This window comes from Belonocnema kinseyi, chromosome 5 (genome assembly GCF_010883055.1).
Source record: "Belonocnema kinseyi isolate 2016_QV_RU_SX_M_011 chromosome 5, B_treatae_v1, whole genome shotgun sequence".
In the NCBI taxonomy this organism is placed as follows: domain Eukaryota; kingdom Metazoa; phylum Arthropoda; class Insecta; order Hymenoptera; family Cynipidae; genus Belonocnema; species Belonocnema kinseyi.
The window spans coordinates 52,092,121-52,107,458 of NC_046661.1; the positions used below are offsets into that span (position 1 = coordinate 52,092,121).

At 35.3% G+C, this 15,338-nt stretch overlaps 1 protein-coding gene across 3 annotated transcripts in view; it reads right to left on the minus strand.

The window, feature by feature from the left end:
* The window catches only part of LOC117173240 (carboxypeptidase D-like), a 43,086-nt gene that overhangs the window by 23,921 nt on the left and 3,827 nt on the right, over positions 1–15,338 (minus strand). For all 3 annotated transcript variants that reach the window (XM_033361703.1, XM_033361702.1, XM_033361701.1), the window contains exons 3-7: positions 13,014–13,258; positions 12,769–12,924; positions 12,367–12,542; positions 12,113–12,260; positions 11,936–12,030 (exon numbers count right to left, since the gene is read on the minus strand). In XM_033361703.1, the coding sequence (XP_033217594.1) occupies positions 11,936–12,030; positions 12,113–12,260; positions 12,367–12,542; positions 12,769–12,924; positions 13,014–13,258 (820 nt within the window). The remainder of the gene's footprint in view (positions 1–11,935; positions 12,031–12,112; positions 12,261–12,366; positions 12,543–12,768; positions 12,925–13,013; positions 13,259–15,338) is intronic.

Sequence of the window (15,338 nt, forward strand, 5' to 3'; positions counted from 1 at the left end):
TAAAAAAATACGTGTCTTTTATTTTTCATCAAAGAATATTAAAAAAAATAATTCGCGTCAATTAAAATTTTGAATGTAAATCCTGCATGGAATCACCCATAATCTTTTATACCCGAGAGCTGGGAAGAGATGACGTGTAAAATTCTTGTTCAATTGTTTAAAGGAAAGACGCAGCGAATATTAAATAGGTTTTATCACCAGTTATGCCGATCATGATAGACTTGGCCGCTGTTTGATATATTTCACATTTTAACGACCATCGTTTTAATTCTCAAGCGTGGTTTGGGATTCCAGCTTTCCGACTTTCGAGAATAAGCCGACCGACTTGTACTCCGAAATTGGAGGATTGCGATCTCAAGCTTATAATTGCCATTCGATTTCCGCGTAAGCTTCAACCATCTTAGGTGACAGAATTCTTGCGAACCGGAGGCAGAAAATTCTCGCCGTATTCCAGTGGGTGAGAGGAGCGTTTTAAGAACTACGGAAGATCGGCAGCACGCTACTCACAGTGCTCGTAACGAGTGCCTCGAACTCTTCTACGCATGCGTCGCGCTCGGTCTCTGATTCGTTGCTATTCGCGCGCAATTTGAAATGCTAAAAAAAAACATGTTTATTGTTCATTATGAATGTCATTTTAACTTATATAAATTTTTATTAGACAAATATTAATGAATCTTGATAACAAAAAAAAAATTAAGTGCATACTGTATAAATAAAAAATATCCTTTGATACCCACTTGTATTTTTCTTTCATATTTTTCATTATTCAAAAATTTTGTTATTTAAAGTTGATTAAAATATTAAAATGCATTGACAGTCTTGACTTACAATAGAATTATATTAATTAATACAAAAAATTATATATCGGCCAAATAAACATTTATATAAGTTAAAATGACATTATTCATAATAAACAATAAAAATGTTATTTTTTAGCATTTCAAATTGCGCGTGAACAGCAACGAACCAGAGAACGAGCGTGACGTATGCGTAGAAGAGCTCGGGGCACTCGTTACAAGCACTGGCTGATCAGTACCACCTCGATCGAGGAGCGCAGCGGGCCACGGGGGACCCTGCGCTGCCTCGAACAATCCCCTGTAAATTGTACACTAACCTTTAATATTAAATTTAATTCACTTCTTTTGTTACTTTTAAATACCAGGCTTTTATTTACTCAGTTTCTCACCTCCTTTTAATTAAACTTTATTTTCCTCCTTTATTTTAACATTACTTTCCCCCTAAATAACCTTCGGAGCCAAGTCCCGTTTAGCATCCAGACTCTGCAAGAATCTTCAGACGACGTCACCCAGGATCACCCAGGACTTAACCACCATCGAGAACGCCGGAGGTTCTCCAGGATTTCTACCATCGTGGACTTCAAAGGTTCTTCGGGATGTCCCATCAAGAGACAACGGAGGTATTTACCAAGGCGACACGACAGGTTAGTGGAGCGTCTGTCGGATTACCAAAATTGGTGCGGCACTGTCGGAAAATCCGATTCAATCATCGGTAGTGCGTGGCGCGATTGCGTATTGTTCTTTCGCTCGTTTTCGCCTAGGACCGGCGGTTGACAGCCACCGGGCTGTCGACTGAACGACCTAGGATTAGGGCTCGTTTCGGGAGTTACTACCCTTGGGTGGTGACTTTCGAACGAGTTCTTCGCGCTTTTTATTTTTTCGGATACGATCCACGAGACCTTTGGTTCCCATCCCTTCGCACGGACACTTCAGTTTCCGGTTCTTGAATTTCTCCCTCGAACGCGGTCAAGAATCATCATTGATCATTCCCCTGATATAATAACCATCTATTGTTTTTAATCTTTTCTTTTATTGTTCGGGGGGTATCATGTTACTGTAGAAAAATGAAAAAATTAACAAATGCGATATGGCGAGTTGAAGGAAGTAACTGGAAGTAACCTGGAAGTAACTTATGATTCTTATCCTCGAAAATGACAATTTTTTCTCAAGAAAACAACAAAAGCAGTGAAGATTTAATGAAGGACGATAAAATTGGGACCGAAGAAGAATTAATGGAAAATATTTTTGAGTTTAAAATCATAGAACCAGAGGCTAATTAAGTGGCTACTTATTTTACCGCTAATACCATAGGAAAAAAGAAAAATTGAGGTATGGTGAGCTAAAAGATAGGGAACCAATGCGGATAGGGGTTGCACTGGTTAAATACGTGGAAATAACTTATGGTTCTTGTTCTCGAAAATCAATTCAAATGATCAATTATAATTATTATTATATAATTCGATAATAGCCAGATGACTCATTTTAAAAAGTTAATCATGCCTAACTTTAAAAATGCAATTTAAACATTAATTATGCATGAGAATTGGCGTGTTATCTGTTTGGAGACCATTTGATGTCTTATTGATTGTAATAAAAATTACTGTGACTTTTAACCCTCAGGGTAGGGGCTGGGTTAGCGTAACCCGGGTGGATTTTCAAAATGGCAGCATTTTGGAATAAGCGAAGGGAGTGGATTCGGACCGGTGGGGGAAAAAAGTTTGGGGTAGAGAGAGTCTTGAAATCAGTTGGCAGCATCAGTCGACGCTTACTGCCTGAACTGTGTGGTATTGAAATTGAATGTCGGGTAGTTTTCACCAAGTCGGTACCGAACATAAGAAAATCCGGTGTTTTAAAAATATAAATATTATCTGATTTGATCTGCATATCATCGGTATGATCTATGTCTGTCCAAAAAAAGTTATGAAACACAAACTACTAGTGCAATAAATAGCGTGCAGCGCAAGGCGCGGTTTTTGAGTGTGGCGTCATATTGGAATGTAAGGCGCTGCTTTATCTACTTTTTGTTTACTAGAGTCTAATGGTATGTATATTTACATTATTTTCAATATGTTCAACAATTATGAATGAATATTCAGTTTTTTAATAATTGATTTTTTTTAAAGATGATAACGCGTCGGAGAGCTCGGAATGCTGTAATTCTCGAAGGGCTGTATCGTGAAGACGAAGACAGTCGTGATGTGACGGATCACGGCAGTGACACAGATGACGCCGATGATGTAGAAGTTGAAAGTTCCCACACGTCGGAAACCGATGCTATTAGTAGTGATGCAGATCAAGACTCGGAGGAAGAAGGGGAGGAGCTGCCAACAGACGCAACACCTGGCGGCCCCACGCGCAAACGCGGACGTCCGGCTTACCTGCGCTCCAAAAGTGGGCACAAATGGTCTCTCAATGCGCCGGAGCAGAGAGGTAGGCGATCAGCCGTTGAATATGAGCCTTCTACTAAAGGTAATGCAATGAATGCCAAAACGCCACTTGAGGCGTGGAGTGTTTGGTTTACTGATGACATCTTAGACAAAATTGTGAAGCATACGAATGAGGAAATAAACAGACAGATTGATATTTTAAACGAAAAACAAGTAAACATTGATTTAACTGTCCATAAAGTTACAGATGTAATTGAGTTGAAAGCTGTTTTTGGTTTGTTATATTATGCTGGAGTACATGAAATAAATAAAAGCAAAACAATCAACTGGTAGGGCATTCATTGCATGCCTTTATTCAAAGCAACGATGCAGAGAAATCGATTCACATTCCTTCTAGACTGTTTGCGTTTTGATGACAAAAATACCCGAGCTGAAAGGAAAGCTACTGATCGTTTTACACATATTACAGAAATTTGGGATTTGTTCATAGAAAATTGTATAAAAAATTACGAGCCAGGATCATATATTACTATTGACGAACAGTTGCTTTCCTATCGGGGTAGATGCATTTTCAAAATGTATATTCCATCAAAACCAGATAAGTATGGCATAAAAATTGTATCAATGAATGATGCATATACTCATTATATGATAAATGCGATACCTTACCGTGGAACTGTTACTGATAGATCAGAAGGTGAACCAATTCCTACATACTATGTAAGAGAACTTAGTCAACCTATTCATAATACAGAACGAAATATTATTTGCGACAACTGGTTTTCATCATTTTCACTTTTTGAAATGATGAAAAAAGATTTTTCTTTAAAATTAGTGGGAACGATAAATAAAAATCAAAGAGAAATTCCTGCTTGCTTCAAAACTATATCAAAGGGTGGTCCTAAAATTCAGTTTGGCTACTGTGACAACAAAACTTTAGTTTCATACAATCCGAAAAAAAGAAAATTGTATTGGTCTTATCAACGTTGCATCGATCTGGCAAAATAGATGAAGCTTCAGGCAAGCCAGAAATAATACTATTCTACAATAAAACTAAGGGTAGCACCGACAGTTTCGATCAACAATGCCATCAGTACACAACTGCTAGGAAAACGTTTAGATGGCCATTGAGAATGTTTTATGGTATGTTAGATCAAGCTAGTGTAAATTCTTTCATTCTCTACAACTTAAATGAAGGTAATGCCGCTATGAAAAGAATGGTTTATATTATGGAATTATCAATGCAGCTAGTAAAGCCGCTGTTGTTAAGAAGATTAGCAGTACCCACTTTGCGCGTAACTTTACGTAGTTTGATCGACGAGTTTTTGGATGCTCGCGATGTGCCAGAAGAAATGGATATCAGGTATGAATTTGTTAATAACAAAATGTCAAAACAGAAACGCTGTAGTTTGTGTCCTAGCTCTCTTGACCGCAAGACATTTTACAAATGCTTACGATTTGATAAACCAATGTGCAAAGAACATGTGGCAAAGTTGTGCTGCGAATGCGGAAAATGAATTGTAATAGTTTATAAGTTGACATTCATTCTAAAACTCAGGTTTTTATCAATTTTTTTGTACTAGCGTTCAATTGTATCATGTTCGAATCTTTTTTATCAACTTTATCCAAATTGTTGCAGTTTTGACAATTATTTAATAAAAAAAATTTAATATAAACAATTTATAATATTAATTATTATTTCTACCCATATGATTCATTGCCTGAATATCTTTTGCTTTATAATTTTTCTTTTTACGACATCTATAATAAATGTATCCAGTAACCTTTTTTGATACAGAAAAAAATGCCTATTTTCAAACCTTCAAAAAAATTTACTTTTTGAAGTCAATCGGAAAAGTAATCATACCGTTTTAAAGTTCAACTCTTCATCTATCCAACAGTTACCTACAAAATGTTGATATATTATTTGATGATAAAAATATGAGCAGTTAAAAAAAAAAAACTTTTTTTTAGGAAATTGATTGAAACATTTTTAAATTATCTACTAAAGTTTTTTTTATTGTAAAAATATCGCAAATCTAATTGAATCCTTGTATTTCTGAGAAAATTTACGATTATTTAAAAAAAAAGAACGTTTCGATTGATCAATTACAGACTGACGTACAGTTAATAAAAGTTGCCGGGTTAGGCTAACCCATGTCCGTATGGATCGGGACTTTATTATAGTCCGTACCCTGAGGGTTAAGAAGCTGCTCCATTGTGTACCATAAATGATTTTATAATTAATACAGTTCACTTCACTCTGAACCACCCAATTCACTTTGAATTCACTCGATCTGTAGCATTGCTTCTTGCCTCCATTGTTCAACTTGACTTTCTAAGTATGAATTGCTTTCATTAAATCGCGATACTTTTACATCACTGTGAAATATTCTTCATAACAGGATATGTTTCGCCCGTTGCTTGAAACCGCCTTAGTTCTACATTCTTTGACGTTTAAATCATAACCCGCGTAAGACATTAGAGCTAGGGTCAGCACTATAAAACATCATAAAGAAACACTCATGGCATTTGTAGAAGCATTTCATTTACTTTTCTTCTTCCTTTATTATTTCATACCTTCGTACAGAGTCCAATCCGTAAGCCGGCAATATTGTAAAAAGAGAAGACAGATATTCAGCGGATTACAAGATTATAAATTTGAATGATCGAACCTGTCCCGCCAGCTTCGAGTAGAGGCCGCCATCGTAGTCGTAAACGGTTAGGGAAACCTGATCCCCCTACGAAAGGGTAAACCGTCGTTGACTTCAACCTTTCTCACCAGTCTCACCCAACCTGTGTTTATAAACATTTATGACTTGTGTAAGTCAGGCCTCTTCAGTGAGGACAAATGTGGGTATTTTTATTAACCCCTACACTGCGCAGACCGAAAATCGCAAAGTAGGCCCAAATGGGCGGGACGTTCTACTGGACGGATTTGGATAAAAATTTGTACCAGGGGGTTACTTGAATTCGTATTCAGCGACCCAAATAAACCCCTAGTACCAATTTTTATACAAATCCATAAACTTATTAGATTTTTCACAATTTTTGGTCGCCACATTGGATCAGCCATTTCGAAATTTGACCTCAAATTCGTATTCAGAGACCCCAATAACCCCCAAATACCAATTTTCATTCAAATCCGCCAGCTCATGGGATTTTTCAAAATTTCTGGTTACCACATTGGATCAGCCATTTCGAAAATTTAAATGTTGACCTGAAATTCGTATTCAGCGGCCCAAATAACCCCTTAGTACCAATTTTCAATGAAATTTGTCAATTCATCGAGAACTTTCCTTCATGACGTGTCTTCACGTCATCCGCAGTTTAGGCCCACCCAGTTCACGACGTATATACACCACTATACACTACTTAAAGTATTAACAAAGAAAAGCATGACATGTTGTGAAAACACATATTTATAAAAATATTAATCATATTATATTTTAATATCTTTTGTTAATGTGTATTGTAAAATGAAATTATATGACATATAAATATGTATATGCTTTTAAACATATAATGTTTTCCCTATGCATACACGTAATATTATCAATATTATTAATGTAGAAATTATAATACTATTAATCAATACATTTACATATATTTTCAAATAATGTAATACAAAGGAGAATTGTGCAAAGTATTTATTTATTTAACATTATTCAATATTTTAATATTACAATTGTGGTTGTCTGATACTTTTGAAAATTTAAGAATATTGCTTTTGCACATTCAAAGTATTTACAACTGCATTTTTCGAATGAACTAATCTCAACAAAAACTTCTTGCAAACTGACGTCTGCAAACTTTCAACATTCATCTTGTGTATGATGTTAATAAATTTTTATACTGTTAAAAGTATCACCCAACATTTCTATACATCATATGCACAATGTAAAAAACGGCGATACTAAAATACTCAATAATGTGCATTTGTACAAAAAAGAAAAACTTTGTACAATTCTCTTTTTAATTACATTTATTGTCAATAAATGTAAAAATGCCAAAAGAAAATAATTAAAACTCTAATCACTATTACAAATTCATATTGAAAAGTTAGTCGCCCCTAGCACCCTAACAGATATTTCGTATCTGCGGTGCTGCTTGGGTCGGAGAAGAGGGCATCTAGGCACGCGTCTACCACCACTCTCGCTCTCCAGCGAAATAGTGATAAGCCCAAAACATGTGTGGCAGGCGGGAATTTCTCCACGTTGGGCATGTCTGCCCTAGAACTACCGAGATGGGTAATTTTGACCCATTGCTTCTTCTAGCTCTTGCTATTCCTTAACTTTTAGACCCAGACCGAGTTGCTTTCGTGAATTTTAGTCCTTTCTGGAGAAATGTACCGCGTTCGTTCCATTTTATAGTGACTAACATAATTACCACGATATTTCATGTACACCTAAAAAAGCCTTGGTCTTTCTAGTGTTAAGTATCATTATTATTTTGAGTTAAAAATCTAGAGCCGATTCTTTTTCATCGTAAGGTTCATAAGTAGTAATTTCTAAACTCAGTCACCCCAAAAGGACCCTGACAGTAAGTGTCACTCCGGTAATGAAGTCCCTACTCTGACACGCGAGTAATCACCTACCCAAACTCTTACAAAGGAATAGAGATTTGTGTTGGTCGAAACCAGACATGTATCTCGTGAGTAAAAACGCCCAAATTTCCTCTCGCTATAGACCCATATGATATGTAATTTAAATCGGCTGCAAGAACTCAAGACGGCCTAAATAAGGTAAACGTGACCATGAACCGGGGTGCACTTCCGAACACTTACGAGCCTGCGAACTCGCTTAGACTGCAATATCTGCTCACGTGATCTCGGTGACGACGCTGTTTGGGCGACGAACTTCGATTTGTAAAACTCGATTTTGTCGTGTTCCGCTGTCGTATAAAAAACTCACTCTTGCCCTTCTTGTCGCGATCGACAGTCGTTCTCTGGCGAGAAGGTCACATTAAAACTATTTATTATCGAAAATAAAGTAAATTTTACTCCACACGTGTTCTGCACATGAAGCTCAGCCGTCTCCTAATTGTTTGTCGCACTACCAACAATTATGAATTTTTAAATGTTAGTTTAATTTTGCTTCTTGTGTTGAGTTTGCGGGAATTAAAATGGCAACATTGTGGTTATTTTTACGGAAACGAAAGATTTACTAATTTCACACGTTGTAAGTTTTTAATCAATCTTATTGTACAAATAAATATCAAAGTTAATTTTTTGGATTGTCTGATAGTGCCCTGGTTTTAAGAATTATTCTTGATTTAAAAACCCATCTCCTTTTGTCGGAATTTAGAATATTAAAAGAATAGGTGTGACATAACCTAATCAGCAATACTGATCCCTCTCCTTATTTTCAACCTACTCGATAATTAACAGGAACGAGCGTTAGTGAATTAAATTTTGGAAGCATCAGATATTTGTTTTGGACTTTCGACAAAGGAAAATCGAAAATTGGGTTTCGAATAAGTGAGAAAAGTGGACTTGGACATGCCGCTTTCTTGGAAGGAGCGAATAGTTATACCACCGTTTTTTGTCTTTCCGGGAATACATTAACCTCATTTTTTGTCCAGCGCACTAATCGGAGCGTCGGAAGAGCAAACAAAAGAGGTTGGATGATTTCTGATGACTTTTTGTTGTTTTTAAAACATTTTCAAAGCTACTCTCAGACTTCAGCTGCAAATACTGTTCTTTTAATTCTGCACAACCATCATTCTCATGTCTCAATTTCCAATATCCAATTTTGTCAAGAGGGCGAAAAGGCAGGAAGAAGCCAATTTTGACTGAAGTCGAAGAACCGGATGCACTGATTGAGGAACAAAAACTAAGGATCAACAAAACATGAACGTGAGAAAGAATTCTTTCAAGGAGCATCTAGCTCGCAGAGAACGTGGACGTATGAGAAAAGTCGTTTCTCGTCACTCCGATGATGACGAAAGCATATCTTGATTATTTTTTGTCCATTTCATTTTATTGCATGTAACGTTTATGGATTATAACTAGTAATAGCACGAATGCTGTGCATTTTAGTGCTCAGGATGCGCGTGAATCAAATTATCATACACACCTCCCTTGAAGGATAAACCGGTTGACTTAAGATACCAATAAACACGGAAAGCAGGGTTTTGTTGGCAGTCGATTGTACATTAAAAATACACTTTAATCGAAATCCTAGCTGATCCTTTTTTTATGATAAGGAATTTTTTTTACTTTTTTGCCTACCCTGCTGTAAACTGCGCGTTTTATTCCCTGCGAAGAGACAAGTGATACTTTTTGGGCACCTGGTTTACGCATATATCCTACGTTTAAGAAAGTGAGCTGGAGACAGGAACCAACGTCGCGCATGCGCGTTTAACCGCCGAGTGCGAAGCTCACTCGACGACCGCTCTCTCAGGTATCAGGTAGTCTCTCTCCGCTGTGAAAAACGCATACATATATATATATATATATATATATATAAAATAATAAAAGATTAATCGCAATATAGAATATTGATTACATAAATATTTCAAAAATGAGTTATAAAAACCACCGCTATGTGGCGCAAGTTATCGGTACCTAGCCGTTCTAGATCAAATCCGAGATTTCGTGCATAACGAAATAGTAAGGAGATGAAACTTTTGTGTTTCTTACTAAATAACTACGTTTTTTAAGAATTGAAATATTGCCAATACTGCTGGGACCACCTTCCAACCAGCCTTGTATCTCACATTCGTGTTTTTTCTTACATCTCGTATAACACACATAATCTACAAAACTATTACAACGAATATTATTAATGTGACGAAAATGACATCATTTCAATCGGCACCACTTAACCTATAAATTACTTTTGCAGATATTCCACTCACACGCTGTGAAAGCCCCCCCCCCCCCCATCTAATCCGAAAAAGATGCCATGCTTTGCCGCCACACATGCATTAGCGTGTTTTCTCCTTACTATTACTTCGTGAAGTATGCGCATCACGTGGTAAAAAAAATGGTTTTTGGCAATCGTAAACGTTAGAGTTTTCAATTACTGACAATCTTGCTGATTTTATTAAAAAGCATGTAAACGAACAATTTGACATGTCAAATTCTAAATTTCCTGTTATGAAGATGTTTAGTTACCAAAAGAAACCAAAACAACTTCTGATTGTAATATATGTCTAACTGCGCGGTTTAAAAGTAATTCTAAAGTAATTATGGACAAATGTCACATACGCAGTTTTCACACTACAATAGATAGAAATAATACTAAAAAGAGAACTTCTGAATATTTGCATTAATTGTTTTCAAAAAATAGGCAAAGGTATGCAACAAAATCAAGTAGTAACATCAATTTTCAAAAAAAGAAAGTCCGATGAAAACACGATCGATGGTGATATTATCTTAAATACTATGGGTTCTAAAATGAGGGTAACTTTGAATACAAAAAATGAAAAGAAAATCATTTTTATTGCTGAAGGCTTAGACGAATTAGTTACCTTTTGTTCTCAGCATATATAGAAATATACTTGTTATTTTTAATTTCATTTTTTTATTAATCTTACTATTGCAAGTACGATGTTAGTAATTTCATCGTGGAGTAGTCCTACACGGCATACCACGTTAAAAAAAGCGCCCTGATATTTATCTTGTTAGATATTGTGGAAAGAATATCGCTTTATTAAGTGTAAGACACACACACACACACCATAATTGGAACAACTTGATTATTTTTCGTCCATTCGTTTGAAATATCTAGATAAAAAAGTAAAAATCTCCTTACCTTAAAAAAAGGATCAGCTAGGATTTCGATTCAAGTGGATTTTTAATTTACAATCGACTGCCAAAAAAAAACCCCCGCCTTAATTATCAACGCTCTATCATACTCATTTAGAATTAAGAGTAAATCACGTCGAATCACCAAACTTTATCAAAACAAACTAAATTGTTAACGTTCCATTATATTAGTTCAGTATTAGACGTAATGCATGTCGTAAGATTGCAGGTTTGTGCTTCAAATTACATACTTTTGCCTTATCTTTGGTTTATTTAAATTTTTAACGTCCTGTTATATCCATTCCCGATGAAGCGTAATTCCGAATAAATCATTAGAAACTCACGGGAAAAGGTTTTTTCATCAAAAGAATTTAAATAACGTAACGATTGGGCCAATCAATAAAAGTATCAACCTAAATAAAAAAATAACCAAAATAAATGATTCAGTCGTGGTAGCTGAGTAATTTTAAGGGATTCGGTAATCTCAGCAGTAGAAAATAAATCAACAGCATAAAATCTGAGATAGTTTTTTAGACACCCATGAGAATAGAAAAGGTTTTTGCATTCTTTACTTGTCTTTGCTTAATTCAGTTTTCAAAAGTGACCCATCCCTAAGAAATTAACAAATTATTTTTCGTAAAACTAACGTAATACTGGAAAGTGATAATAAATCTCGAATTTTTAAAAGTCAATCGTTGATCAATATGATCTTAGTATTGTTCAGTGCGGCATGAGTTCGCAAACGCAAAGGTTCTCGCTGAGAGTAGAATTTCTTATACAAGTGAAAATTGCAGAGTACAAATGTAAAAAGATCAGCCCAAAAACAAAAATTCAACCTGAAAAAGATTTGAATAAAAATCTGCAGTTGCTTTAACTCGGACTCTGCAACTTTCAACTAGTATCAAAAGCGACTTTAATGTTAGTTTTAAAATCCAACTTGATGCTTTTTACTATAAAAGGATATAAATCGGTGTCGTTTTAAACAATCTTGAAATTACCTTGTGCGGCAAATGGCTCGCGCTTCAGAGTGAAATTTACTATTATTGCGTCACCTTCATCGACGGATACAACCACTGGCTTGCTGGGTCCGTAACTGCAAAATGAAAAAACAATTTTAGTACTCAGTTTCAAATGACATTACACAATAACTTTTTCGATTAAGAAGCTGTACATACCCCCATGCGGTTGCATAAACAGTGTAGGTTCCAGGGAGCAAGAGACGCCAATATTCCCCGCGGCTGGTAGTCGAAACATTATGATGGATTCCTGAGATGACAATGTTGGCTGCTTCAATCGGTTGCCCCTCTTCGTCTGCGACCAACCCTAAAATTTCGAATATTTTTTGTTTTAGAAAAAGCAATAACATTTTATAGCTCTTTTTTATTCTAGAATTTTTAGATAAAGTTCATAAGATAACGGCAAGTTTTACCTTTGATCCCAATGTGTGCTTGCTCGAGGTACTTAAGGAGAGACTCTTTGTTCAAATTCCAGTGTTCAGGCATTGCAGACGCTTCTGGGTACTTGCAACAGCTTACTTCAAATGTTATCTCGAAAGCATTTGATTTAGCATAATTAAAGTCCTGCATCCCTCCTTTTACTTCGTACCTAGCAATTAAGGGGACATGTATTTATGTTCGCGAAAATCTACTATTATCTTTTGATTATCTAAGTTAATTGTCTTTTAATTTATTTTATCTTGTTAATTTCCATAAATTTTTTATCGAATTTCCAAAGGCGGCGGGCTTTCCGGGGTGAATGGGAGAGTCGGAATCGAAGCACGTTCCGCAAACCTATACAGGAATCTATTTATTTTAACTAATAATCTGTTTACCAGTAAGCACCATTGGTGACTCCACCGGGGAAACGTTCTGGTGGGCAAGAGTTTCCTTCCCGCATCGTGGGATGATGATCGGCATAAGTATGAGCAAGGTGCTTAAAAAGCGCATCATCTGGAGACTTGCTTTCTATGCAACAGCTTTTAGAAATACTGAAAATGGGAATTCATATTTTAGGCGTACTTAACAGAAGTGTCTATTTTATTTAAATTAAACTATAAAGTTAAAAATTTAATCTTACCCAGAATCATAAGGATAGCTGGCAACAACAGTACCTCCATGAAAATTGCCAGATAAAACAAAGGGCTCCGTCGCTATCCAAGTCATCATAGCGATGGTCTCATTTTGTCTTCCATCTATTATGTCATGGCCACCCCCAAAACTATTCAAACTTCTGTCAAATTGGTCTGGAAAATCTCGATTAAGATCCACGTGATTTGCGTTTTCTCTACCGATATAGTCCCCCTTTGAACCGCAGAGACCCTCCTGATAAAAATTTCATCATAAACTATATGATACTATATGCTTTTTTTCTTCTTACCTCAATCGAAAAGTCAACTTTTGATAACCGCCCCACAGGCATTTCAAGTCGAATTTCGATTATCGGTATGATGAAAAATTGTATGAAAGACTCGGGTCGAGGAACGACTTCACGAATGTGAAGTTAGCCGCCCGAGCGAAGCAACATTTAACCACATTTTACATATGTATGCTATATTGGAAATGGTTAAATTGTTATACGCCACCTGGTGACAACAATTCTAACTAGAAAGAATAGGTACTATTTTAAAGATGCATTTTAATTTGTCCATGAAAGTGTTTTAACGTTTTTTTGTGAGTTTAAAGTATTTAGTATATAATAAAAATAAGTCTTAATAGGAAACAAAGGGTTTTTAGATGAAATTTACATATTATACATTGAAAAACACAGTGTTCGACAGAAATATTTTTCTAAAAAAGAACAAAAAATTATTGTTCTATTTATTGTGACTTTCGAAAAATTAAACTTAAATAGACTTATTTTGAAGCAAAAATCAATTCAGAGTAAAAAATATTCACAAAATACGTGATAGATTTTACAGGAACTTCTGACCTGCTCCCCTGCGTGATACTTTTTCCATTGGTTTTAAGGCGGAGAATGATATTTCGGCAGACCCCCCCCCCCCCCACCCTTAACGTACCACGCAGTTTGTGAATGACCCCATATGAAATATTTAGTATTTAAAAATCTGATCTAAAAATTAGGTTATAATTCGTATTTAAATTCCAATCGTCTATCATGCGCATCCTTTGTATAATCTGGATAAAATTTGTCGCAACATATATTAATCCAGTTTATTTAAGCTTACAATGCATTGAAACTTACACGAAATAGTGAAATAATCGTTTTTTGTTGTTGAAAACCTATTTCAAAAAATGCGTTGTTCCACTGTATAAGATGGAGATTCTATCTAAAATTATTTGTTTATGATGAAGATATGTTATTAGTATTCAATAATTGTTCTATACTCCATAAAACAATAATAAAAACACTTATGCAAAAATCAAAATACATCTTTAAAATTGGGCTGCCGGGTCGAAAAGGGCACACAAACTTATTTCGCTGGGAGTGGGAAGCCCCCTGGAAGCTTTCTTAAATATTTTCGAATTTCAATTTTTAGAGAATATATCTAGATGTAGAATTTCATTGCGCATCTTTTTCCCCCGGCAGAAAGTTGTAGCTTTTTTAGTTTTCTAATTATAACCAAAAAACTGGGTTTTTTGTAAAAATTAATTACGTTTCGTTTTTCACTTTAACTCTTGCTCAGTCAGTTAGCTTGAAGGATTTTCTAATACAATTTTTAGAGAATGTAGTTTAAAATGTCTTTAGACTGATAGAGCAAAAGTAATTCAAAAATTTATTTTTAAAAATTGTTCTTAATTTATTTTCCGATACCTGACGCTTATCGGCCTTCTCTAACTTCCAGCGTTTCGTTTATCAAGCTAATTTGTTTGCCTTTGTTAGGGGACCTTTCCAGGTAAAAATTTGAATTATCACTGTTTAAAGTCGTGTAAAAAAAAACATGGGATCTTATGGAGGCCTTTCGCGGGCTCCATGAATGGTTAATTATGGCTTTGAAAGACGTTGAATACTTTCAGGTGAACTTTTTTCAGACATAAGTTATGATGAAAAATTTGAATTACTGCTCATTTATACTTGCTTCCAGGTTATTTGAGCTTAATTTTAGCAAAATGTAGTCTAAGAGTGAAAAATGTAGCTAGAATCTAGTCAAATCAGCATTTTATTATTATTTAAAAAACATTTTATTTGTATTGATCAGCATAAAAATTGGTTACATAATTTAGTAATTGATATCCTGGCCAAATTTTGTATTCAACTGCAAATTTCAGAACAAAACTAATAGACGTAGCTTTGACTGGCTTTCCCAGTAGCCGGACTACTTTAACAATAATTGTAATGCTTTCTTTGAACAAATCACTCGAATCTACTTCAATTTCATGTACCAGTAGTATGATTTTGGAGAAAAAAATCCAGGAAATAAAGGGGGATACCAGCTATTCTATA